The 22,056-nt window shown below is 41.0% G+C and overlaps 1 protein-coding gene across 1 annotated transcript; it reads left to right on the top strand.

Moving 5' to 3' along the window:
* The first annotated feature begins 513 nt into the window (after positions 1-513).
* Positions 514-13,220, top strand: mrpl3 (mitochondrial ribosomal protein L3). The gene is made up of 11 exons (XM_044138388.1): positions 514-596; positions 675-778; positions 5,427-5,608; positions 5,692-5,783; positions 7,012-7,110; positions 8,735-8,834; positions 8,921-8,981; positions 9,816-9,927; positions 10,019-10,096; positions 10,200-10,277; positions 13,021-13,220. Exons 2-11 carry the CDS (start codon positions 696-698, stop codon positions 13,168-13,170), a joined length of 1,035 nt encoding a protein of 344 aa, XP_043994323.1. The 5' UTR covers positions 514-596; positions 675-695; the 3' UTR covers positions 13,171-13,220.
* The last annotated feature ends 8,836 nt before the right edge of the window (positions 13,221-22,056 follow it).

The following is a 22,056-nucleotide window of genomic DNA, read 5'->3' as shown; positions in this document are numbered from 1 at the left end:
CCTTTCCAGACGACATATTCTTTCACTGGCTCCCACACAAACAATAAATATGCAAGAATAAATTATTGCACCAATATTGCACCCGATAATTAGGGGGGACCAAACTTAGTCTGTCATTTGCGTACACTCTATAAATGTCTCATTCTGTGAAAAGGCCCATTAGTATTCAACAGACCAGCCAACATCTATTTCTTATTCTGAGAATAGCCTGGAAACAGTAATGATGACCTAAGAGCGTCTAAGATAATATATTTCAAACCAGATGGAAATGCTCAATTCCTATTTTTCAACTTTTAATTCATTTGACTTTAACACTAGAGTCCAAGATATTATTGGAAATAGCACAAAAGAAAAAAATAATACCTATACCCAAAGTACAATATGATAACGACATGTCAAAATAAAAGTAAAATTATGTGAAACTAAAGCTGCATATTGCTAACATCAATGTTTATTATATATTTGGATTCAGAAGTTAGCGATAAGGATTTAAACCGCTGTTGTACATTTCTAATGTGATACGGAACCTTTTGCATTGACCGCAGTGCTGCGGAACTATTTTGATAAAGTACCGGAAATGGTAGGGGTGACATTAGGTAAGTAGACGAAGACGAAAGCATGTGTTTTCATGTTTAAACCGATAACATAACTTAATGTACTTTTATTGGTGTCAGATTTATGAATGAACGCGAAGAATGAGGATGATGGCAAAGTTGGGCTGTCGGTTGCTTCTCCAGCGGGGAGCACAGCTCATTTCTCCACGGGCAGCTGCTGAAAGGTAAAGATGCTAACTGGCTAATTGTGCTAAGAACTCATCCCTGATTGCTTTGAAGACGAGTCTCTATGGTGAAAATACTTAACATTTTTACTTTAACATTGTAACATAGTATTGGGATTGTTTGAGGCTGGGATATTAAAATATGTTTTCAGTCATATCGCCAGTTATTGTGTAGCTTAAAATATAAAACTGATCACTTTTATTCTGTCAGAAATCACTAGCCACAATATACAGCTACAATAGCAGAGCTATAAACACCCATTTGTCTTGTGATGCCGTTGATTTAAGAACTGTACCATTCAAAATAAATTATTAATAATCATATAAATGTACTCGCTCATGAAATAAAAACAAGCTATATTAATTAATTATTTCGTGGGTGGGTTTTTTATTTATTTATTTGATGAGGTATTAATAACAGTGTTTAAGCTGCTGCCCCAGTTTCCAGAAGAATTAATAATAATATATTTAGGAATTAATCCTTCTGCTTAATTCCAGAAGGATTTGAACCACAAGATATACCGTAACCATAATTCAACCAAAAGGAGTGTCGTGAGTAGTTATTACGTACAAGAATCCCCCTTCCAGGGCTATGTTCGGGTTTTACATGCCTTGATTTAGTTCTTAAGCACATTGAAAGCTTCAAATAGCACAGCTCTGTAAACAGATTCAAGGTCTTGCCTCCAGATTATTTTTTTTAACCGATAATCTCACGAGTCTTTATATTACAGAAAACCTGTTTGGGAAATGTTTCTGTTGTCAATGTTTGTACAATTGTTTTATTGCTGAATATTTAAGAAAGTGAAAGTGAAGTTTCAATGTTGTTGGGAAAATATCCGTGTGCACAGTTATCAAGCAAGCATTACTGTGTAGACTTATTTTGCAACTAAATTAGTTAATAATAAGCACACAACTCAAAATGTACAAATAAACATTTCTGCTATTTCAAAAAGGGTCAATGACCGATTTTGATACTTTTCTTTTTCAACACCCAACCTGAGCTGCTCGTTCCTGGAGTCTGTTAGTTTTCTGATTAGCTTGTGATTAGCTTGTCGAGTCAAGTCACGGTCACCAGTATACACAAAACAGCAAACTGTTTTCCTTCACTGTAAATATGTTTAAGAAAGATCTCCGGTTCTCAATAGGGTTAGAAGACAACAAAGTGGTATGAAATGACAAAAAAAAAAAAAACATCAGAGGAAGTCAGTTTGTCATTTGGAAAGATAAGCCTGCCTTGTTGTTGAGGATAGTAAAAGTTGAAAAAAAGGCAGGTGATTCTGAAAAAGAAAATAAGTACAATAATTATTTATACTATTAATTTTTATATTAATTTGACTAATAAAAATATTTGTAACGTAGTACTATGTTAGTACCTTTGGACATAAATATATGTATGTAGTGCCAAAAATAAAGCTGTTATTCTTTATGCATTCACAAATAAAAAAAAAACCCAGACTGACCAGCATAGGATCAAACTGGCAACATGAATCTGTTAAAATAATTTAAATGTAGCTTTTAAAAAAAGGACTCATACACTGTAGGTATGTGTTTAGTATAAATCTGACTCATTCACATAATATCCATATTAAATGTGATTAAGGCAGAGTGAAGTCAAATGATTTTGAGCTGCCGAATATAGTCTTCACATTAACACATGCATGCACAGCCTTAATAGTTCAAATAAGAGTAAAAAAGCCGGGAATGCATCGCTGACATGCAATGTGTCCAACCTCAGGCAGCATTCTGCAACTTTTAGAAAAGCAGCTCCTCACACACAGTGAGCAGAGACGACTCAAATAGCTCGGCAGTAACGACTCGTGTGCACAGTTCATCTTTTTGGTGACAAACTTTGCTGACACTTATTCACACTAAGCTATGGAAAGCTAAACCTGTTTTGCAATCCATCTTGGATGCTTGTATTTGTGTAATGAGCTCAGAAAGACTTCATATATATATATATATATATATATATATATATATATATATTTTTTTTTTGTGCCCATGACTTATTCATACGGTTTAGTGAGGAAAAAATTGCTACTAATGCAGGTTTCTGATCAGCATTTTTTAAAAGGCTTCTTATAGAAAACCATCTCGAAAAAGCCGTGAAGGACTTCTGTAATGTTACCCTCCCCCTCCTGCTATTTGTTGCTAATCAGCGGATAAATGGCGGCAGAAATTGTGTTTACAAAATTCTTCCCTAATGAAGTCAAAGAAAATGTGAACAACAAGCTGCAAAAACAAATCAACACTGGAATCAGTTATTAACTTATTATTCAGTAGAAATCTTTCTCTCCTCACTTCCTCTGCATATTGAATGTTGCACCTGAGGGCTTTCTGATTCTTAGTCTTTTTTGGGGGGAATGCTTCTTTTCTTTTTGAGACTTGCTTTAAGACACCCTCGGGTTGAATTGCCTCGCCGACATCACTGCATTCAGCCCAGTATGAAAAAGCAGGTTAAAAAGCAATTGTGGTCCTGGAGGACCGGCGTTTCAGATACTTTAGAAGTTTCTCTACACGAGCACACCAAATTGAAATGAATGGGCCATTATCAGGCTCCTGCAGAACTTTGTGACAAAAATGAGGAGATAATTCAGCCAGTTCAATTAGCTGTGCTGCAGAAGGGACGCCTAGCCACCCCGGAGCTCTGGAACTGTTTGCCTCCAGTCGTCTAATCAGATTTGTTGCTTTAGATGTTTGTCCAAGCGTCTGGAAAATGCTCAGACACTAAAGACATGTTGGGATGAGAAAACTGTCTGAAGACTTGATGAGTTAGGACTGTACTCGGAAGATATCAGTTGGTTTTTGTTTTCATTTACTGGCTTCCCTCAAATTGGTCCCAGATCAATTTGAGATGGTCTGTGATATCAGGTCATCCTCACAAGCTTTTAGTGGATATTTTAACTTGTCTGTTTACCAATAAAATCACAATAACAGTAGTTTCTAGAAGTTAGTCTCCTTGTGGTGGTTATCTTTTATAACGTGTTCCTGTTTCTATTCCAGGAATTTTCCAAATTAGAAAATGAACAGTCATTCACAGGAATAAACCCGGAGTTTGAAACATTGAAGGTTGGCTCAACTTTAGATTGGCTACAAATAGTATAGCGTTTTTAGCAGAACTACCAGATTTTATGGAAGTAACCACATAGCACACCACTTCCCACAGGGTACTGATGCCACACCCTCTAGATGCACTGTGCATCCTTCCATTACATGCACAGATGATTTCTAGTACCTTGGGGCATTGAGGCCACTTTTCTTACGGAGGGCGTTGATGAGGCCCAGGAAGAGGTTAGTGTCTGAAAGGGTCTGGCAAAAATGTAGAAAGCAGTCTTGGGAGGTTAGAAGAATGATTGTTGTTTGGGTTGTGCGTCAAATTGGACTTTTATTTTTATTTTTTTACAGGGATCAGCGAGATTTTCTTTCCATTTCAAACCCCGAATTAAATGTATGAGTCTGAAGGTTTGGAATATTTTACTCAATATGTATGTTTCTGTTGTTCTGGGGGAAAATGTAATATTCATGTTCAGTTAGTTTTTTAAAGTTCTATCGTTTCAAATTTGTTTTTTTGTTTTGTTTTTTATTGCATTGATGTTTGCCTGGATGTCTAACGGTGATCACTTTGAATTTTAATATTCATGAAGTTCTCTAACTCGTCGAGCTTCCAGCTTTACATGTCTCTGCTGCAACACAGCTGGTTCAGATGGTCTAATTATCTCCTCAGCAGGTCAAAGTTCTGCAGAGGCCTGCTGCCGAGCCATCATTAGATTCAGGTGTGTTGATCCAGAGAAACAACTAAAACGTGCAGGATTCGGCCCATGAGGCCTGACTTTGGACACCATTGACCTAATTTAATGGTGCGTGGAGCATTGGCCGCGCTGGACGTTCTCGACGCGTCAAAGGCTTCAAATCACGCCGTGCTAGATGCTCGAAATGTGGAGGTGCCCTCGATGCGCCTCCACATAGACTTTGAATGCAAACCATACGCGTCTGAGGCTCAAAACTCGTTTGGCGTGAACGCACGAAAAGAGCACGCGCAATCGAACTTGAAGCATCAGACGCGTTTGTGACGCGTCTGGTATGAACGCACCATAACTGAAAGGTTCTGAAAAACTGGGGATATTCTGCAACCTTGCTCATTTGCAAGGGGGACACCTTGATGAAAAATAAAACAATATTAGGGATGTTTTAGGACAGTGTTTCCCTTTGGTACACTGCCTTTAGATTCGCCCCTGATTTTTAGGAGTGATTTATTATGATTTCTTTATTCCAAGTGTCAATATATTGTAACTTGCCTCTTGTTGGCGGCAGCTAAAATCTCTGTAGACCCCACACATCCTGGACACAAACTGTTTAGACTACTTCTTACTAAACTCTCTGATGGACCACCTGAAAGCCAGTTTAATTATCTACTCAGCTCTAAAATAATAATAAAAAAAAAGCATATTTGCACTATTTTTCACAAAATATTTGGTGTACATATGGATATATATTCTTACAAATATCTATCCATTATTTTTTTTTCCCAACTCCTCTAAAATTCATATATTTATGTTTATTGTCGGGTATCATGTGAAATTCCGTCTTTATGCACAACAACTTGTGAATTAAAGCCGATTCCGAGTCTTTATCTCCTTCTGTCTTTCAGCCCCGTCCAGCTGTTGGGTTGTGTCAGGACTGTGATGAAAGCGACGTTTTTCGAAGAGCACCTTACAGAGGACAACCAGAAGTACTTGAGAAACCTCACGGCAGAGGAATTCAGGAAACAGACAGCCGAGAAGCTCAACCCTCTCAGAGATGAGCCCTGGCCGCGACAGGACTGGACAGAAGGTGGACGCCGCGATCGGTCAGCGCTCCGTTGATCGGGACCGCCGCTCCTATCAGCTGTCCTAACCAGCTTTTCATCTGTCCAGGAAGTCGCCGAGTTGGGTTAGTTGCTGTCAAGTTGGGGATGGCTCCTATCTGGACTAAAACAGGAGAAAGACACGCAGTCACACTATTGCAGGTAGTACAACAAAAATAAAACACTTTTTATGTCCGCTTTGCATCAAAATAAGCGAGGATCCTTGTCATCTGAAGGGAAATGAGCAACGGGGGAGAAAAAAAAGAAGCGGCCAATTTTATTTGACAGAATGACTGGCTCGGCCGACACTAACGGCGGAAAATACAACAATGAAAGCTTCTCTCCGTGCTCTGTTTGATTGTTCCACAGTCTGCCTTTGTGAAAGTTGTTTCTGATAATGTTTGAAAGGCAGCGCAGACAGACTGCTCATTGGGCACATCGTGTTCCACCAGCACTTGTTAAGGTAGATTGGAAAAATCCTATCAGGATTGTCCTGCTCAACTTTAAAATTATTGAAAAGTTAGAGTTTACAAAGTGGCTTAAGCATGTACACCATGTTAGATTGCAGTGGGTAGTAACATGTAGAATATGTGCATATATAGGCTTACAGTGCAGTACGTACATACGTATTTTATATGAGGCGAACATACGGTGCAGTCCTACTTTCTGTTGATCTATCACATATAATCCCGAGAAAATGCTTTAAATTCTGATTGCAAAGTGGAAAAATTAAATATGCAAGATGTGAATATTTTCTCTTGGCAAATTCTCAATCTTTCTATTTTGCCGTCTTTGGTTCCAGTTGGAAGAAAATGCCCATTCAATTTGTACAAGTAATTTACTTTTCCGCTGCAACGTTTGGGGTTTACGTAAAATGCGTTTAAATTTTCAATTTGTGTTGGTGGTTTGAAAGTATCGCCGCATGTTTTTTTTGTTTTTTTTTATTATCAGGGAGTTAAAAACGCCTCTCTTTAAATCTTGTTTATTGAAGCACTTCAAGGTTCCTCTTGAAAGGCGCTACGTAATTAGCTTTACCTACTTACTCGCGTGGCTTTACGTAGTTAAATATTTTGGATTAGAGGCTCATTTTAACTTGGAAATGAACATCCGTTTTTATGACATCCTTATGTAATGCATTGCATTCAGAGGCACACACGTGTGTGGTGATTCGATGTCATCCATGTAGATTAGACCAAATGCTGTGAGAGTTGAATGAACCGTGTGGATGAACATTAACGCTTTACAACAGGGACGTCCGTCTAATTGCTCAGCTGTTTATGTCCGCTGAGCGGTGGAAACCGCAATCAGGCAGGTGTTTAATCAGACGCTTTGCTGACATTGTCTTCCTGGGTTTTCTTGCAATATTTTCGACTCTTAACATGTTTCCCAGGTGCAAGATTGCCACGTAATAAAGTGTCTCCCCAAAGAAGAGTTTGATGGACGCGCTGCTGCTCTTGTAGTAGGAGGGAAGAACGTGTCACCGTTCCATGTAAGTGTTAAAATTGTCAGAATCGCTACTTTGCTACTATACGCTACTTTGAGAATTATGTGCAAAATGGAATGGAGTGTTTTTATCGAGGCTTGCTTTTGGTTCTGTTCATTAGACATTCATTTTTTTTTTAACAAGTCAGGAAACACACTGATATATTTGTTTATTTTTCTCTTCAAAAAGACACAATAGCACATTTTTGAAATTCGGTAGCTTATTCTTCTGTCTCCTACATTCTCTAAAGGACTTGGTTGGCAACATGATAATAAATGCAACTCCTGGGATTCCTGAGTTGCCATACTTTTGTTTGAGGCTTCTTCCCGCTGCTTTTGTTTAATCCCCATTTTACGCATCTGTATTAGTCTTTCCCTAAAGAGCTGATTTGGCGCGATCCCAAAAATAAAAGACGAGCTTCTGCTTCGCACTCTGCCCGTTTTAGTTTCTCTCCGGAGCTGCGGCTCCTCCATAAAGGCATCTCAGCAACACCAGATATTCTGCTGAAGTCCTGAGGCGCTCCTGGCCTCTGAGCAAATGAAGACGCAGGAAATTCTTGTTGCATTCGACATTAGCGTAGTGTACACTTATCAACCACTGTATAAGGGATGTCTGTGTAAGTGCTTGTTAACACAACGTGAACCAGTCAGTCACATGGATGGAGCGCAATAGCTTTAGGCATCTACACCTGATGAAGATGACAAGCTAAAGTAAGTATTAGCAAGGTGTACCCAATAAAGTGGCCAGTTAGTGTATCTTGTTAAATTTCACTCTCTTAACTACGGCAAACTTCAACTTTCATTTAAGCCTGTTTACAGTCAACCTAGTTGCTGATTATAACTAACTTCATGTTAAAGTCGTTGGTGTCCAATTACTTCTGTCCCAGTTCAAATGAAAAGTTGCTTTAGTACTGAAATATAATATATATTTTTTTATTTCAATTCCAAAAATTCCTTAAAACAGTGCATTTCAAAAACTAGATAACCTGAATGACTGAATACTTTTTATTTTTTTGTGTACCATTTTTCTCACATAGTGAACATGCATAGCGAATCCATCCTTTGTCCCATGCAGGAATGAAGGACGTGTAAAAAAAAAAAAAAGAGTTTTTCAAAGCCAATCCACTCGGGCCGTGAGTACGGTAGAAATTCATCGTTATAAGATGAAAAACAGCAAGACCGAATAAATGAAGGTGTGATTTATCAACTGCGGCTTGATGGATGCCTGATGGATCCGCGTCGGGCCTTCAGTGGTGGGGATGCTTTGAACCCTCCTCACAGCCGAATCACTCCTCAGTCAGCGCGAGTTGGAGGGAGCAGCTTTGGCAGACGGATTTCCAGTTAACAGAAGGGAAGAGGGAGAGTTCTGGAGTGATTGGAGGCGCTGAGAGTCTGAGAGTGAGGGGAGCGAAAGCAAATGTCAGAGAGGCTCTCGCTGCCAAGGCTGCTTGCGTCTCCATGCGAGCGTGTCTCCTTGGCTCCCGTACAGTCGTAACAGGATGATGGTATATTTTAAAAGTCCAACTGTTGCTCACTGCTCCTACTTCTCCTGCCACTTTCCATCAATCTCGATTTTTTTTTTTTTATTATTATTATTTTTCTTTCCTCCTTCCCATCACAATGATCGACAGAAGTCAGAGGAAGAAATGGAGATGTTCAGGAATGCAGGAGTTCCCCCTAAACAGAAAGTCAGCGTCTTTAGAGTGTCTGACAACGCGATCATTAAACCAGGTATGGGTAGAGATTCGCTCCTGCTTTTATACACTAAGCTGGAATTCTGGATATTGATTCCTTTATTTTGTCTCGTTGGTGTAAAGGCACTCCTCTGTATGCAGCACATTTCCGTCCGGGCCAATACGTAGACGTCACAGCTAAATCGTGAGTTCATTTTCTTTTGTTTGTTTGGGGTTTTTTTTTTTTGCACGTCTTCCCCTGTGTTGCTCTCTTTCCCAGTTCTTGCCAATTAGTTTGTTTAGGAAAATTTGACTTCACGTGCAAATTTAAATCTGTTGTTTAATTAGTTTCCTCACTGAAGCAACTAATCTACTTAAATCCACTGAAATGCCTTGAAAGAGTATGCATGCCTAACAAGATGGTGTATAATTTGAAGAGAAAAAAAAAAGAATAATGGCAATCTGAAGAGTGCGGTGTGCATTCATATCCAAACCCAGTGATTTAGTTGTTTTTAGAAAACCTCTCTGCTGCAATTACAGCTGCCAGTTTTTGCTTATTCTTTGCGGGATAGCTCAAGCTCAGTCAGACTGGATGGAGAGTTTTAATTTTCTATATGGATTTAGGTCTGGACTTTGACTAGGCCACTCTATCATATGGATAGGCCTTGATCCAAACCAGCAGTTCATAATCCTGGTTCTCAGCATCAGCTGGCCACCATATTCATGGTTGTTATTCTCAAATCATTTGTTTCCTGTAAGACTCCAGGCCATGATGCTGCCACCACTCCTTTATACCCTGGAGGTGGTTTGGAGTGAAAACAGAAATCCATCACATTTTCAGATGTTTCTTAAAATTTATTTTTCCTGATTTTTCTTCCACTTCTCAATTATCCAGTGGATCCATCACATGTATGTTAAAATGCAGTTTTTGACTGCAAGGTGACAAAGAGAATGCTTCAATGCTTTTCTAAGGCAATGTAAATCCGGTTCCATATTGTGTGTGTGTGTGTATTGGTGAATTTTCTGTGTATTTTGGTAGCATCGGTAAAGGTTTCCAAGGTGTGATGAAGCGATGGGGATTCAAAGGTCAGCCAGCCAGCCACGGTCAAACCAAAACTCACCGCAGACCAGGAGCTTCTGGACCAGGAGGGGTAACATACGAACTCATCCACACACACACACGTGCGGTTTGCTTCTCTTTACCCATTACTTTAAGCATTTGTGATACTCATGTCCGTTTAGGATCCAGCCAAAGTTTTCAAAGGAAAGAAGATGCCTGGCAGGATGGGCAACACGTACATCACGGCTCACGGACTAAAGGTGAGCGCCGATCCAAACGCGGGCGATTTCTGCCTTCAGCTTGTTTATTCTTCGCTCCTTCGTTAATCCAGTCTTGTCCAATCTGCTTCGCTCTGCCGTCCAGGTGTGGAGGGTGAACACCAAGTACAACGTGCTGTACGTTCACGGCACCGTCCCCGGTCACCGGAACTGCGTCCTGAAGGTGAAGCCGACCACAATCACACACACACACACGCACGCACACAAAGTAGAGTGTGAAGTCAGCGGTCAGCTCCGGCATGTTTAGAAATCTGACTGCGACGGGTGACCTTGCACCTGTGAAACACCGTCACATCTGCAAGATGGTGCGATTTATCTTCATCGACAGTGTGCTGGATCAGCAGCATGTAGGCATGGGTGGATGTGTGTGTGTGTGTGTGTGTGTGTGTGTTGGTGCACGCGTATTTATTTCTCATGGGACGGGAAATGGAAGCGTGTAGCCTAACAATGTTAGTAATACCCTCAGCATCCATCTCCCTACCCTGCGTGTTGTGCTCGCCTCATCAGCGTGGGAGTGTTGCAAATACCTGGACTCTTATTTGATCTGGAGACAAGTAATAATGAATACTAATGCTCTTTGAATTTTACACACACACACCCACACACCCTTTAGACTGCAACACCCCAAAGGCTGCAGGTTAATAATAAATATGCGTTTGTTGTTTTTGTTGTTCTGATGAACCTTAATGCCCAAATGCAAATGAGGATTATGTCTAAGTTATTGATTGCGTTTACAACTACAGCTAACTGCTAAGACTGTTTCTCTGCATCCTTATTATTTGAACATGTAATTAGCAGCTCATCTGAGCCGGTAGTTTCTACACTTTGTCAGGGTCTCTTTGATGTGTAGCCCAGGGAAAATTAAAGTGATTCATGTGGGAAAACTAAAGGCTCATCCATCATATTTAGCAGATATGATGGATGAGCATTTAGGCACTTTAAAGGAAAGTTTTCCATTGCTGTTTCTTTCCCCCCCACCACCTCCTTGCTACCATGCAGATCACCATCTAATGGTTATTTGCATTGTTACTGCATGAATTTAAAGCGGTGTGCAGATACTGCAGTGTGATCCCGGCTCCTTGAGCTGCTTAGTATGTCTGGAACACAATAAATTGCAAAGAGTATCCAGTGGAAGCTTTAAAATTAGCCTAACTCAGTGGCAGTTCTTCCGCCATTGTCATTAACTAAGGTTTCATTCATGGCCTCACGCGTTACGTGACTGGGCACCATCTCCCCACTCGAACAGAATGGCTTCAGGCGCAGGTCCTCCTTCTTCCTCTGTGCTCATTCATTTTCCACGTCTCCTCGCTGGCAGGCGGAGTGTTTGTCATTGTTAGAATTGACTAAACAACGCAGCCCGAGGAGCAGCGGCCACAGGAATTCACAATAATGTTGCCTTTTCCTGTTATTGTCCCATTCAGCTATTTTCTTTTGCTTTCTTCAATTTAAAACTTCACAGGAAACCTCACAAAAAAAAAAAGTGTCGTTTGAAAGTGCAGGGGATTTCTAATTGAATCAAGAAACGGGACTGTGTTGCACTTGGTTCTCGACGTGCAAAGAATAAACGTTTAAGTAAGAGAGACGAAAAGATACCATTTTCTTACAAATCGCATTTTTTCGTTCACTCATCTCGCGTCCTGATCCGTAGACAATCGGAGTTACCTGATCTGCTTGGAGCATCTTGCTGAGTGTTGGTCGATGGCTCCGACTTCTCCGTGTTTGGAAAGTGGTGCTTCTGTTTCAATGGCATTAGTCTTTGATCCAGGAGTTGTGGAGCATGTACAGTTCATGTCATGACACAAGATGCAGATGCACACAGACACGTCTTGCATCCAAATTTCATTTTCGCCAAACTTTGTGAGAATCTGTTCAAGATAAACACCAGTGTGTGTTGCTGGAACTCTTGCTGCACTTTTCAGCACTGATTTTGTCAACTTGTCGGTGGATCTTTAAATGTCGAGCTGTGACGCTGAATCTCTTTGGCTCGTTAAAACTAAAATTTTCTGCTGCGTTTTAGCCTCTCCCGCCAAGTTATGGTGAGTTTATATGAAAGAGATAAATAATACGATGAGATGGACGCTATTAATTTGCATACCTGAGACTACAGGAACATTTCAGCCATTTTATTTTATTATTTTTTTAATCTTTCTAACTTTGTCCACTCTGATGCATTAAACTCCAAATGAAATGTTTAAGTGGAAAGGAAAACAAGAGCTGCCACCGTTTAGTCCAGCACTGTTTGCCTCTTTTGAATTTTTATGTTGTTAATGTCAATCATATCACCACCTACTGTTATACCATATGTATTACAGTACATTTTATTTTGACTGGAACCTAACAGACTGGTTGCAGAATGTTTCCCCTCTGAAAAAACAGATGGGAAAAAAAATAAATAAATGTTGATTTCTAAGAGATGGGCATTTTCAGGCCTTCCACTTGAAAACAATAAAACAATTTATTTTGAAGACATTTACAACTCAAAGCACATTTTGCCTTTCCGTGGCTCCCACTATGGATACAGCAGATGGTGCATCAGCAGTCGTGCGAAGTTGAGTCTTGTCTAAGACCCTTAATACTAATTACGTCAAAATGCCCGAGTGGGATCTGGAGATTGGTTTGGGACTTCTCCAGTTCGTTTATTGTAAACAGAAAAAAAAAGAATAGCTTGTCATCTTTTCTTGCCTCAGCACTCCGTAGCGAGCCTTTGGGCACATTTTTAATAAATGTGAGTATGACGCCTGCCTCAACCTTTTGGATCCCTTATAGCGGTTTATCCATTATATGTGCTTCTCTGAGTAAGAAACTCCTGCTAATTTGAAATGCACTTTCTGCTGCCGAGTTGTTTCCATTTGTTTCAGATGGGGTTAACTCGTTCTTCCAGTCAAGTGTGTGCGTTTGTGTTGCAGGTGAGTGACACGGTACTCCCAACTAGACGCTCTACTCTGCTCAACCCGCCGTTCCCCACCTACTTCACCGAAGAGGAGGGCGACCTGGATGAAGATTTGTACGATGACAACTTGTTCGTTCACACAGAGCCGTCCGTGGCGCTGACCTGACCTGCTTGTAACGACGCGTTTTAATGCTTTAATAAAGAATTACTCCTGGATCTGCCTCGTCGTTTCTAAAGAGCAGAGCGCAGCAGCGAGCCGGTCTGTTTGATCAAAAAATGATTTTACTGTGCCTCTCCCACCTGAAACCATGGAAACTGTAGAAGTGATGTCACTAGAGGATCCCCAAGCAGAGAGAAAGAAGGGAAAGACAATGAAGCAAAGCAAAGAGAGAGACGGATATCTTGGAGAAATGTGTAATATCTATGCACAACGGAGGGGAGAGGGCAGGGGAGCAGTTGAGCCAAACACAATAAGAGGAAAAGTGAGTGGAATGCAGACAAGAAGATGGACGAGCTGTCGTGGGAGAGGAGGGCAGTGAACGGGGTGAAAGGGATGGAAGCAAATACAAAGGACGAGGGGAGAGCTGGAGAAGGTGTGGAGGGCAGCAAAGGGAAAAATGGAAAAATAGAGGCAGAGTTGAGGGCTGACAAAGGTTGACATTTGTGCATAAGAGGATAAATCAGAACATTAAAGTTGCAGGAGAAACCGCTGGGCGCTTTAGTGTGCGTTTGTGTGTTCATGTTGAGCAGTTTTCAGATGAGGGAGATTAATTTGGAGCCAGCAGATCTTAATCTGCTCTCTCTCATATATATATATATATATATGGTAGTGATGAAAGTTTTCTGTGGTGGGTTGGATAAATAATCTCATAATTGCATCCTCTGAACTGTTTAGTGCCGTTTAGCGGATCTATCCTCAGCCGCCTGCATATAAATCAGTTGCCCCTCTGCTCTAGATATCTGCCGTGTAACAAGGCCCCTCTGTTTGAAACCGCTGTGAAGTAGCAGCGATGCCTCACAGGAATACCCACCGGCAACATCGGCGGACGGCCACTGCATCCACGGCAGCTCGCTCTGTGAGACCAGGGGGAGCATCCACGGGGTTAACTATCATTTAGGCAACAAAGGTGCGCGAGTGATGAGGCGGTTTGTGGCGACACGGAGCAGCTCCCGATCTGTGTAACATGCCACAGCTTGTAGGATTGTGAGGAAGCAGAAGGGCGCTTTGAAATGGAAATATCGTTTGAACGTCCTGCTCTGCAGAGCCTGCACATCATCAGGCTCCCGGTGGGGGGTGGGAAGGTTGGCGTCTTTTAAAGCAGCAGAGCAGAAATACGGAAGTCCAAACCCGTCCTTGATCTGGGACCTCAGAGTTGAGGTCGTGTAGTTGAGCGATCTTTGACTCGCGTAAGCAGAAGGGCAAATGAATGCCTCACCTTCTGGTTATTGTGCCTCGGTTGGTTGTTGTGGCAACACCATCAACTAACGGATCAGAACTCATTTGAGCTTTTAGCACTGCCAAGGTTGGAAATGAGATGTGTATGGTACTATTTATTTATGTTTAACAGAAATAAACCCCCACAAAAATCTAGTTTGGCATTCATACTTATTGGCACTAGTTGAAGAAATGTGTCACAATTCTTCAACTACAGTTTTCTTTTTTTGTTTTTTGCAGAATAACTCTTAGAAAGTCAAAAATTCATTGTTTACAAGTAATTAGTTATCCAACAACACTTGGATAAATAATTGTGGGCACCCCTAAAAGTCTAAATACATCTAAATGTCTACAAACCTTTCATCAGCAGTCAATAAGTTTCCGTTTCCCCTGAGTAATAATGTGACGTGATTCTGACCCAATTGTCTTCTGACGAGGCAGGAGGAAGTCTCATAACTACCTTTCCCCCACGAATAGTAACAAGAATTGCAAGGAAAGTCATAATAAATCTGCAGGAAAGAGTGACGACTTGAAATGATCGAGTCTTCCTAACAACAATTGTCTCCATGACCACCATATAGGCTACAACATCAATGAAATTGATTTTAAGGGGTGGGGGGGTTGTGTCCATCTTTACCAGGATAAATCAATTTCAACCCAAAATTATATAACTGTGTTCTATTTCGCACAGATTTTGAGTGAATCTTTTTCTAAAGCAGAAAAACATAACGGCCTATTCTTACACAATTGTACACACACACATAATGTGATAATGTCACAGATTGACCTACTCCTTAAGAGTCACAGAAAGCGAAGGACTCTTCTCAGTCCCTCATTCAGTTTCCTCTTCCACTTGTCATTCTTCTCATTCTCTCCTGCTTCTCCTCCCTTTGCTATCATTTTCCTTTTTCACCTGCAGCACTAAACCTATCCTCCCCCTGCCCTCCTCCAACTCTTCCTTTACCCCCACCCTCACTCAGAACCTTCTCCCTCTGCTTCCATATTGATTTACTCGACATCCCGCGGTCACATTCTTGTGGCGAAGGTTTCCGGCTGAAAGCCTCCTGACATTTACCTCGCAGTCACAACGTGGCTCATTTAAACTTTCGCAAAACGGGATGATTTTACGTGTCGGCTGCCCCCTCCTCAAGAAGCAATGGCCAACTGCAAATATTTCTAACGAGGTGCTGGAGCAATTTAATGTTGTTTTTTTTTATTTTTTTTATTTTTTTTGGGGGGGGGGGGGGGTTCTTTGCGTAGGGTAAATCGACGACTAGAGTGTCTTAAATAAACGTCAACATTCGCGTCCTCCTTGTTCACATTCATGGATTTTCACTCCTTCTTGCCTCCTCTTGTGTCTCAGATCTTAAGCGGGGTTCAACTGAGTGGGAATTAGTGAGACAGAGCTTTTGTAAGGTCATGTAAGACACACGTGCAGATTAATAGAGCAAACATCTGAAGGCAGGATGGGGACGCCTACCGAGAGGAAAGTGGGGACCCAAAGGCTGCACCCTGCTCTCACCCAGTGGCGCTGCAAGGAAGGAACCCAAATTTACCAACGTGGGTGGGAGGCAAACACACACACACACACACACACACACACACACACACACACACACACACACACGCACACGCACACAGGAGACGCAGGTGTGAGCAACTGGGAAGGGCTTGCCACAGCAGGATCCCCGGCAGCTCAGCTTAAAGGGAAACGCGGTGACGGCTGTGAACAAGAGGCCACTTTCTGTCCTCATTCTGGATTTGGTGCCGCATGGTTACGGGTTCATCTCAGCAAATGAGATTGTCACTGAAAACGTGTTTATTTCTGCCGTTTCATGTAACCGAATTTCAGATTCGGTCGTGTTATGTTGCATGCCTATTTATTTCTGTTAATTGTACAGCTAACAGAAACACAAAATGACAAAACCGAAAATGTGAATATTTGCATCAGATAAATAATCCAAACAACAACAACAAAAAAAAAGTTTACTACAAAAATGTTGGATTCCAGTAAGTGTACACCATATGCATTAGATTCTTGCCGTATGCAGTGCGGCATGTGGTTCTGATGAGGTGTTAAGGAATCCCTGGTTGCTGCAGTAGTGGCCTTCAGTTCACATTGAATCTCTGATGTGTCTCTTTGTTTACATCAGGACAGTTTGCGGGCTAATCAAGAAGTATGACATCTTGGTGTGAAAAGCAGATATCTGGACTTTTATTTTGTAGTCTTAGTAGTGTAGGCTGGGAAATCAAACAGTATCGCCAATAAGATTGACAACAGAGGGAAGTGTGAAATGATCCAAAAAAAATGATTTTTTTTTTTCCACCTATCAGTTTTTTCTTCCTCTCAACTTTCCATCAGTGTGCCTGGGCTCAGCTCTCCAATCAGCCAACATTTTTGGCAATAAAGTACTTACTTACTCTTGTTGTGTAGAGTGTGTCGCTTTTCTATTTGCTAAACAGCTTTCAAGTCAGAAGTCTTCCCCGTAATTGTTTAGGCCATAAAATAGCATTACTTTTCACTAACGATGTATTTTTAATGCTCTGATGTAACATCCAAACCCCGTGAGAAACAGTTTCTTGTTTTCACAGGCTGTAGTAATACATCACTCTGTTTTATGCGCGTAAGCACCAAAATTTTACCCAATTTTCACAATACTGGACTTGATTTGAATTAAAAAAAAAAAAACCCTTCCCGATTAAATTTGTTTAAACAGTCCAATAATTTCAGCAACTCTCCATCGTGGAACAGGAAGCTTGTTCCACGATGGAGAGGAATCATCGTGCTATGTATGAAGCGGAGCTTTTGCAGCGGATAATCAGTTCACAATTGACTCTAGTCTATTTACGGACCGCAAATAAAGACGGGCTCCAGCAGAGAATTTCATCGTCTGCTGCTGGAAAAAAAAAAGAAGAAGAATTTATTTCAGTTCCTCGGATTAATTGACTTGAGTGCTTACACAAACAAATTGTGGCGTAATAGCTTAATGCTACGAGTCTGAGTGAAATTGGCTTGGCGTCCTTTCGCTCCCAGTCTTCTTCTTCATCTTCTTCTCTGCCGTCACTGTACGACTGGCTGTTTGACTGAGGCAGCTGATGTGCTCCAGAGCCAGCTGTCCCTCAAATAACACACTCAATAATTCATGCTGCAAGGCACACACACTTACGCACATGTTTGCGTGCGTATGTGTGTGTAGATGCGGGTCAGCTTCTTCAGCTCACCAACTCTTGTGTAAACCCAGAAAGAAGGTCGCAACTGTCAGTGTGAGTACTGACAAGCCCTGGACAGAGAATCTGCAGGTAATAAAAAAAAAAAGAGAGGGAAGAAAAGAATGAATTCAATCTCTGATTTAGAGATAGTCACAATAAGTTAGAGTGTGACAGTAAGACAGAGTGTGTGTGTGTGTGTCCGTCCTCTTTACTAGTTGAAATCAGATCTCTCATGTGTTGATCCAGCAGAAGTGGAGCAGGAGATCCATCATGTCGGAACAGGGTCGAAATCTCCGACCATCTCTCTCAAACACTCCCGAGTAATTCCAAACCTCTGCCCCCCCCAAGAATGCTTAGATTCAGCTGAAACTTGGATAGCACTTTAATTAGCGAGAAGAGACTGAATGCCAAATGAAGGCATCAGAGGAGCTGAGAGCATCAGACATATTTGCTTATTCTTTGGTGGAAAAACGACACAAGGGGAAAAAAGGTACCGGTAGTTTTGAATTTGGTTTCTCACAGCAACTCAAAGTGGTCCAGGCAGCACTTGGATGGCAATTTTGGTTTGCTGTGAGGTAAAATTGCTGTTTTTGTCAAGGGGAGTCATGGTGGCTTTGAAGAGGGGGATGGCAGCCTCTGTTGCCTGTCGGAAAGGGTCAAAGCAGAAATATTTTACTCAGACCGATGTTGTTTCTTGGACCCGATCACAAGGGCAACACAACTTAACTCCTTTGTCAGTTCCTCAGTCTGCTTCTGTCGTCCTAAAGTGTCTTAGGAACAGTGTCCACATCCAGTTCACTGGATACTCTGAAAGAACTGGATAGCAGTCAGTGTTTGGAGTGAAATTAATAGAAACTGATAAAAAAAAGAAAAAAACAATAGAAATGTGTCTCTTAAATGTCCTCAGCTTTACTCAACAGCCCAAAAGCATCTTAAACTCGGCTGCAGGTGTCACTGGTGATCCTTTGGTTGCTGTTAGTGGAACTCAGAATAAAATCTAACATTAATTGCTTGCAGGATGGAAAATGTAGATCTCTTAAGCATCTACAGACAAGTTTACTGGTCAAAGAAGAAATGGTAGTGTAGAAAATGTTCAGAAATTCCCAAAGTGAATTGCATGTTGGAAAACGAGTGGGATTTGCTCATTGGAGTGTCCAGTCACTAGGGAGACTACGCTTTAGCAATGTTACATAATAACCTCTACTGTGTGTGTGTGTGTTTGTTTTATTGTTTGTTAGAACACAGCAACCCGAAAAAGTCCGATTTATTTTATTGACTGTATGTTTTGGATCATTATCCTCCTGAAAGACCCAACAAATACCAATTTTCAGAGTATGGTTCCCAGGGAGGAATGAGAAAAATATGGATTTATTGCAATTGATGCCATCATTGTAATATTTCACAATAATATTGACTTTGTAAAATAAATCCAAAATCATATATGTAGCTCTGCTGCTATAACAAAAAAAAAAAGATATTTCTATCTATAAAATTCACATAAAGACAGAAATATACATACTAAACCACAATGTATTCTGTATATTTAACTAGAGGGGAATAGAAAAGTAAAAAGTTGCATGACCATACACACAAACATTTCATATTCTGACTTCTAACCCTGCTGTTCTCCTTTATATCGAACCTTCCTGCGTCATCATCTCAAAATCCAGACCTTTTCAAAGGCTTTGACGTAAATAAATATATAAGTAAATGGTTCTGTATGCCCACGAGTCTGGCATGAAATTCAAAAGAAAAAAAATAAATCTTCAACTTGAAATGAGTCACTACTGTAAAGAAACTCGGCTACAAGTGATACTCGTTTTAGTTTTGCTTCTGTAGAAATTAGGCCCTGGAGGAGAGTGTTTGATTTAAAACCAAATAGCAAAAAAAAAACACAAATGTAATAATGTAATAGGCATTTTTAGAAGCTGACAGAGTTTGGTGTTTGCAGTCAGATAGAGATAGTAACCCTTTAACCTGCATCACGAACGCACCATAAAAAAAAAAGTCTTTGCTGCCCCCCCCCCAAAAAAAAGAACACCCCTTAAAGAAAAGGTAGGGTTTTTTTCAGTGATCTCACAGGTAAAAAGAACGCCTGAAGAAATATTGTGCTCCAGTCAGGAAAAAAATGTGACTTGAGCACAATCAGTCAGATTGTGCTCCAGTCAGCATTTTAGATCTGCCAAGGACAGGTCTACAATGCCAAGACCTGTCCTTGGCATTTTAGAAAATCCTACATAAATAAGACATTCTTACATTACACGTTTATTCTGCAAAGGAATGATACATGTGTCGGTACGTCGGCAGAAAAGCATAACTTAAAAGACATCAGAGCAATGTGTCTTGAAAAAGCAAAAAGTCAATTTCAAAATCACACCTTGCTTCTCAAACAACTGCAGTCTGTTCAGTCTGACGTCTACCTGATCAGCCAGAAAAAGACGACATTTTGCTTTTCTTACTTCTCAACACTCAGGCGTTCAATTAGTACAGTAAGTTAACAGTAGATTTTTGTGTGTGTTGTTTAAATGACATGATTCTTTTGTACGCCTACAAATGAAGCCGAAGTGAACAGCAAGCCGTTCAACCTGACTCAGAGAAACTGGAGGGCACAAAGGAGGCAGCATCAAAAGAGAAGAGGAAGAAAGACCGAACAGGAGGTTTGGTATTACGGTGGAGGCTGAAGCTAAAAAAAAAAGTTTTCACAACTTGAAAATTGTTGTTTCTGTTTCATGCCGTGTCTCAACGACGCTTTTATCACATTTTGTCACTCTACACACACAAATTTCAACGCATATTGGTGGGATTTTATGTGACAGACAAACAAAGAAGTGTCATTGTGAAGTGAAGCAAGACAAAGATCTGAAAAGTGTGGCATGCACCAGCAGTTATTCCCCTTTTCTCTTATGCGCAATGGGAGTTTTGCCATTGGGTCGTATGGGCAGTTACGCATGGCGACTTTAGAAAGGGAGTGAATGGGGCGTGCTCCGGTGGCGTAGAGGGTAGCGCGCTCCACGCTTGGAGGCCCTCAGTCCTCGACGCGGCCGTCGCGGGTTCGATTCCCGGACCCGACGACATTTGCCGCATGTCTTCCCCCTTTCCTGTCAGCCTACTGTTGTATAAGGGACACTAGAGCCCACAAAAAGACCCTCTGGTGGGGAAGAAAAAAAAAAAAAGGGAGTGAATGCGAACCAGATGAAAACAAAATTACCTTTGCCTTGGGCAATGTTCATGCAAGAGCATCCGCTTTTGATACCCCTAAATAAAACTCTAAATAATAACTAAAATTTGCCTTCAGTAATCCTCATATGCCAATAGTTTATTTGTATTAGTAGAGTTATTTATGTGGTTGAAAGTCACACTGCACGGCATCCTGAAAACATCATAACCCAGGCGAGAGGCAGCATCATGCTGTGGGGGGCACTTCTCTTAAGCAGGAAGAGGGGAAAGTGTAAGATTCAAACAGAGGATAAATGGAGCTTAATACAAGGGCAGTTTTTTTTTTTAAAAGAAAAAAAAAGCATGTTAGGGGATGAAACAGACTTTACAAAAGTGGCAGGAAAACAATTTTAAACACAGTCAGAGCTAAATCAAACCGAGGATCTTTGAAAACATCTTAAAAGCTGTCATTCACAGAAGCCCTCTACCCATTTTGACTTCATTTCAGATAGTTTGTGCATAAAAAAGTGGAAAATTCTGACTCTGAATATGTGCAAACTTGTGAAGACAACATGCCAACAACACATCGCTGTTGTTGCAGCAACTGGTTCGTTTTAGAAAGCATTGACTCATGGAGGCTGAATACAAATTATTACACAGCACTCTGTGTTGCTCTGTTACGTAAAATCCTTGAGGTTTGTGGTGAGAAAGTGACAAAAGGCTACAAAGTTCAAAGGGGCATGAAGAGTTATGCACGACACTATTTGTTGAGATTAGACACCAAAAAAGCATTGTAAAAGAAAAAAAAAAGGTTTAAAATGTTTGAGAAACACAGTCGGTCCTCCGCTCTGTGTGTTTCCCACTAATTATAAGAATATTCATCTGCCATGACGGCGTCTCAGGGGACGGGAGCGTGCCTCTGTTTGTGTGTGTTTGTGTGTGTGTGTGTGTGTGTGTGTGTGTGTGTGTGTGTGTGTGTGTGTGTGTGTGTGTGTGTGTGTGTGTGTGTGTGTGTGTGTGTGCATTGGATGAGCTACAGACAGAAGGGTGGGCGGAGTGGGAGCAAAGCTGGAGAAAAAAAAATTACATCTGTTTTGGGTCAGCAAAAATACTTTACAGCTTGTCGTGAGGAGGCAGTAATGAGATCTCTAAAAGGCAGCACACTTGAGTGGTTCACACGTACGAAAATACACAATCATCTGTTCAGTTTGCAGACGTATCATCTGTTCAGCCCTGCTTGTATTGGAGTAC

This window comes from Gambusia affinis, linkage group LG14 (assembly GCF_019740435.1).
Source record: "Gambusia affinis linkage group LG14, SWU_Gaff_1.0, whole genome shotgun sequence".
Classification (NCBI taxonomy): domain Eukaryota; kingdom Metazoa; phylum Chordata; class Actinopteri; order Cyprinodontiformes; family Poeciliidae; genus Gambusia; species Gambusia affinis.
Note: the sequence above shows the minus strand (reverse complement) of the source record. Positions and strands in the feature narration are given on the sequence as shown.

Coding starts and splice junctions, on each gene's coding strand:
- mrpl3 (XM_044138388.1), top strand. CDS start 696: ATGAGGATGATGGCAAAGTTGGGCTGTCGGTTGCTTCTCCAGCGGGGA. Junction 779..5,426: donor CCACGGGCAGCTGCTGAAAG/GTAAAGATGCTA, acceptor TCTGTCTTTCAG/CCCCGTCCAGCTGTTGGGTT. Junction 5,784..7,011: donor ACGCAGTCACACTATTGCAG/GTAGTACAACAA, acceptor CATGTTTCCCAG/GTGCAAGATTGCCACGTAAT.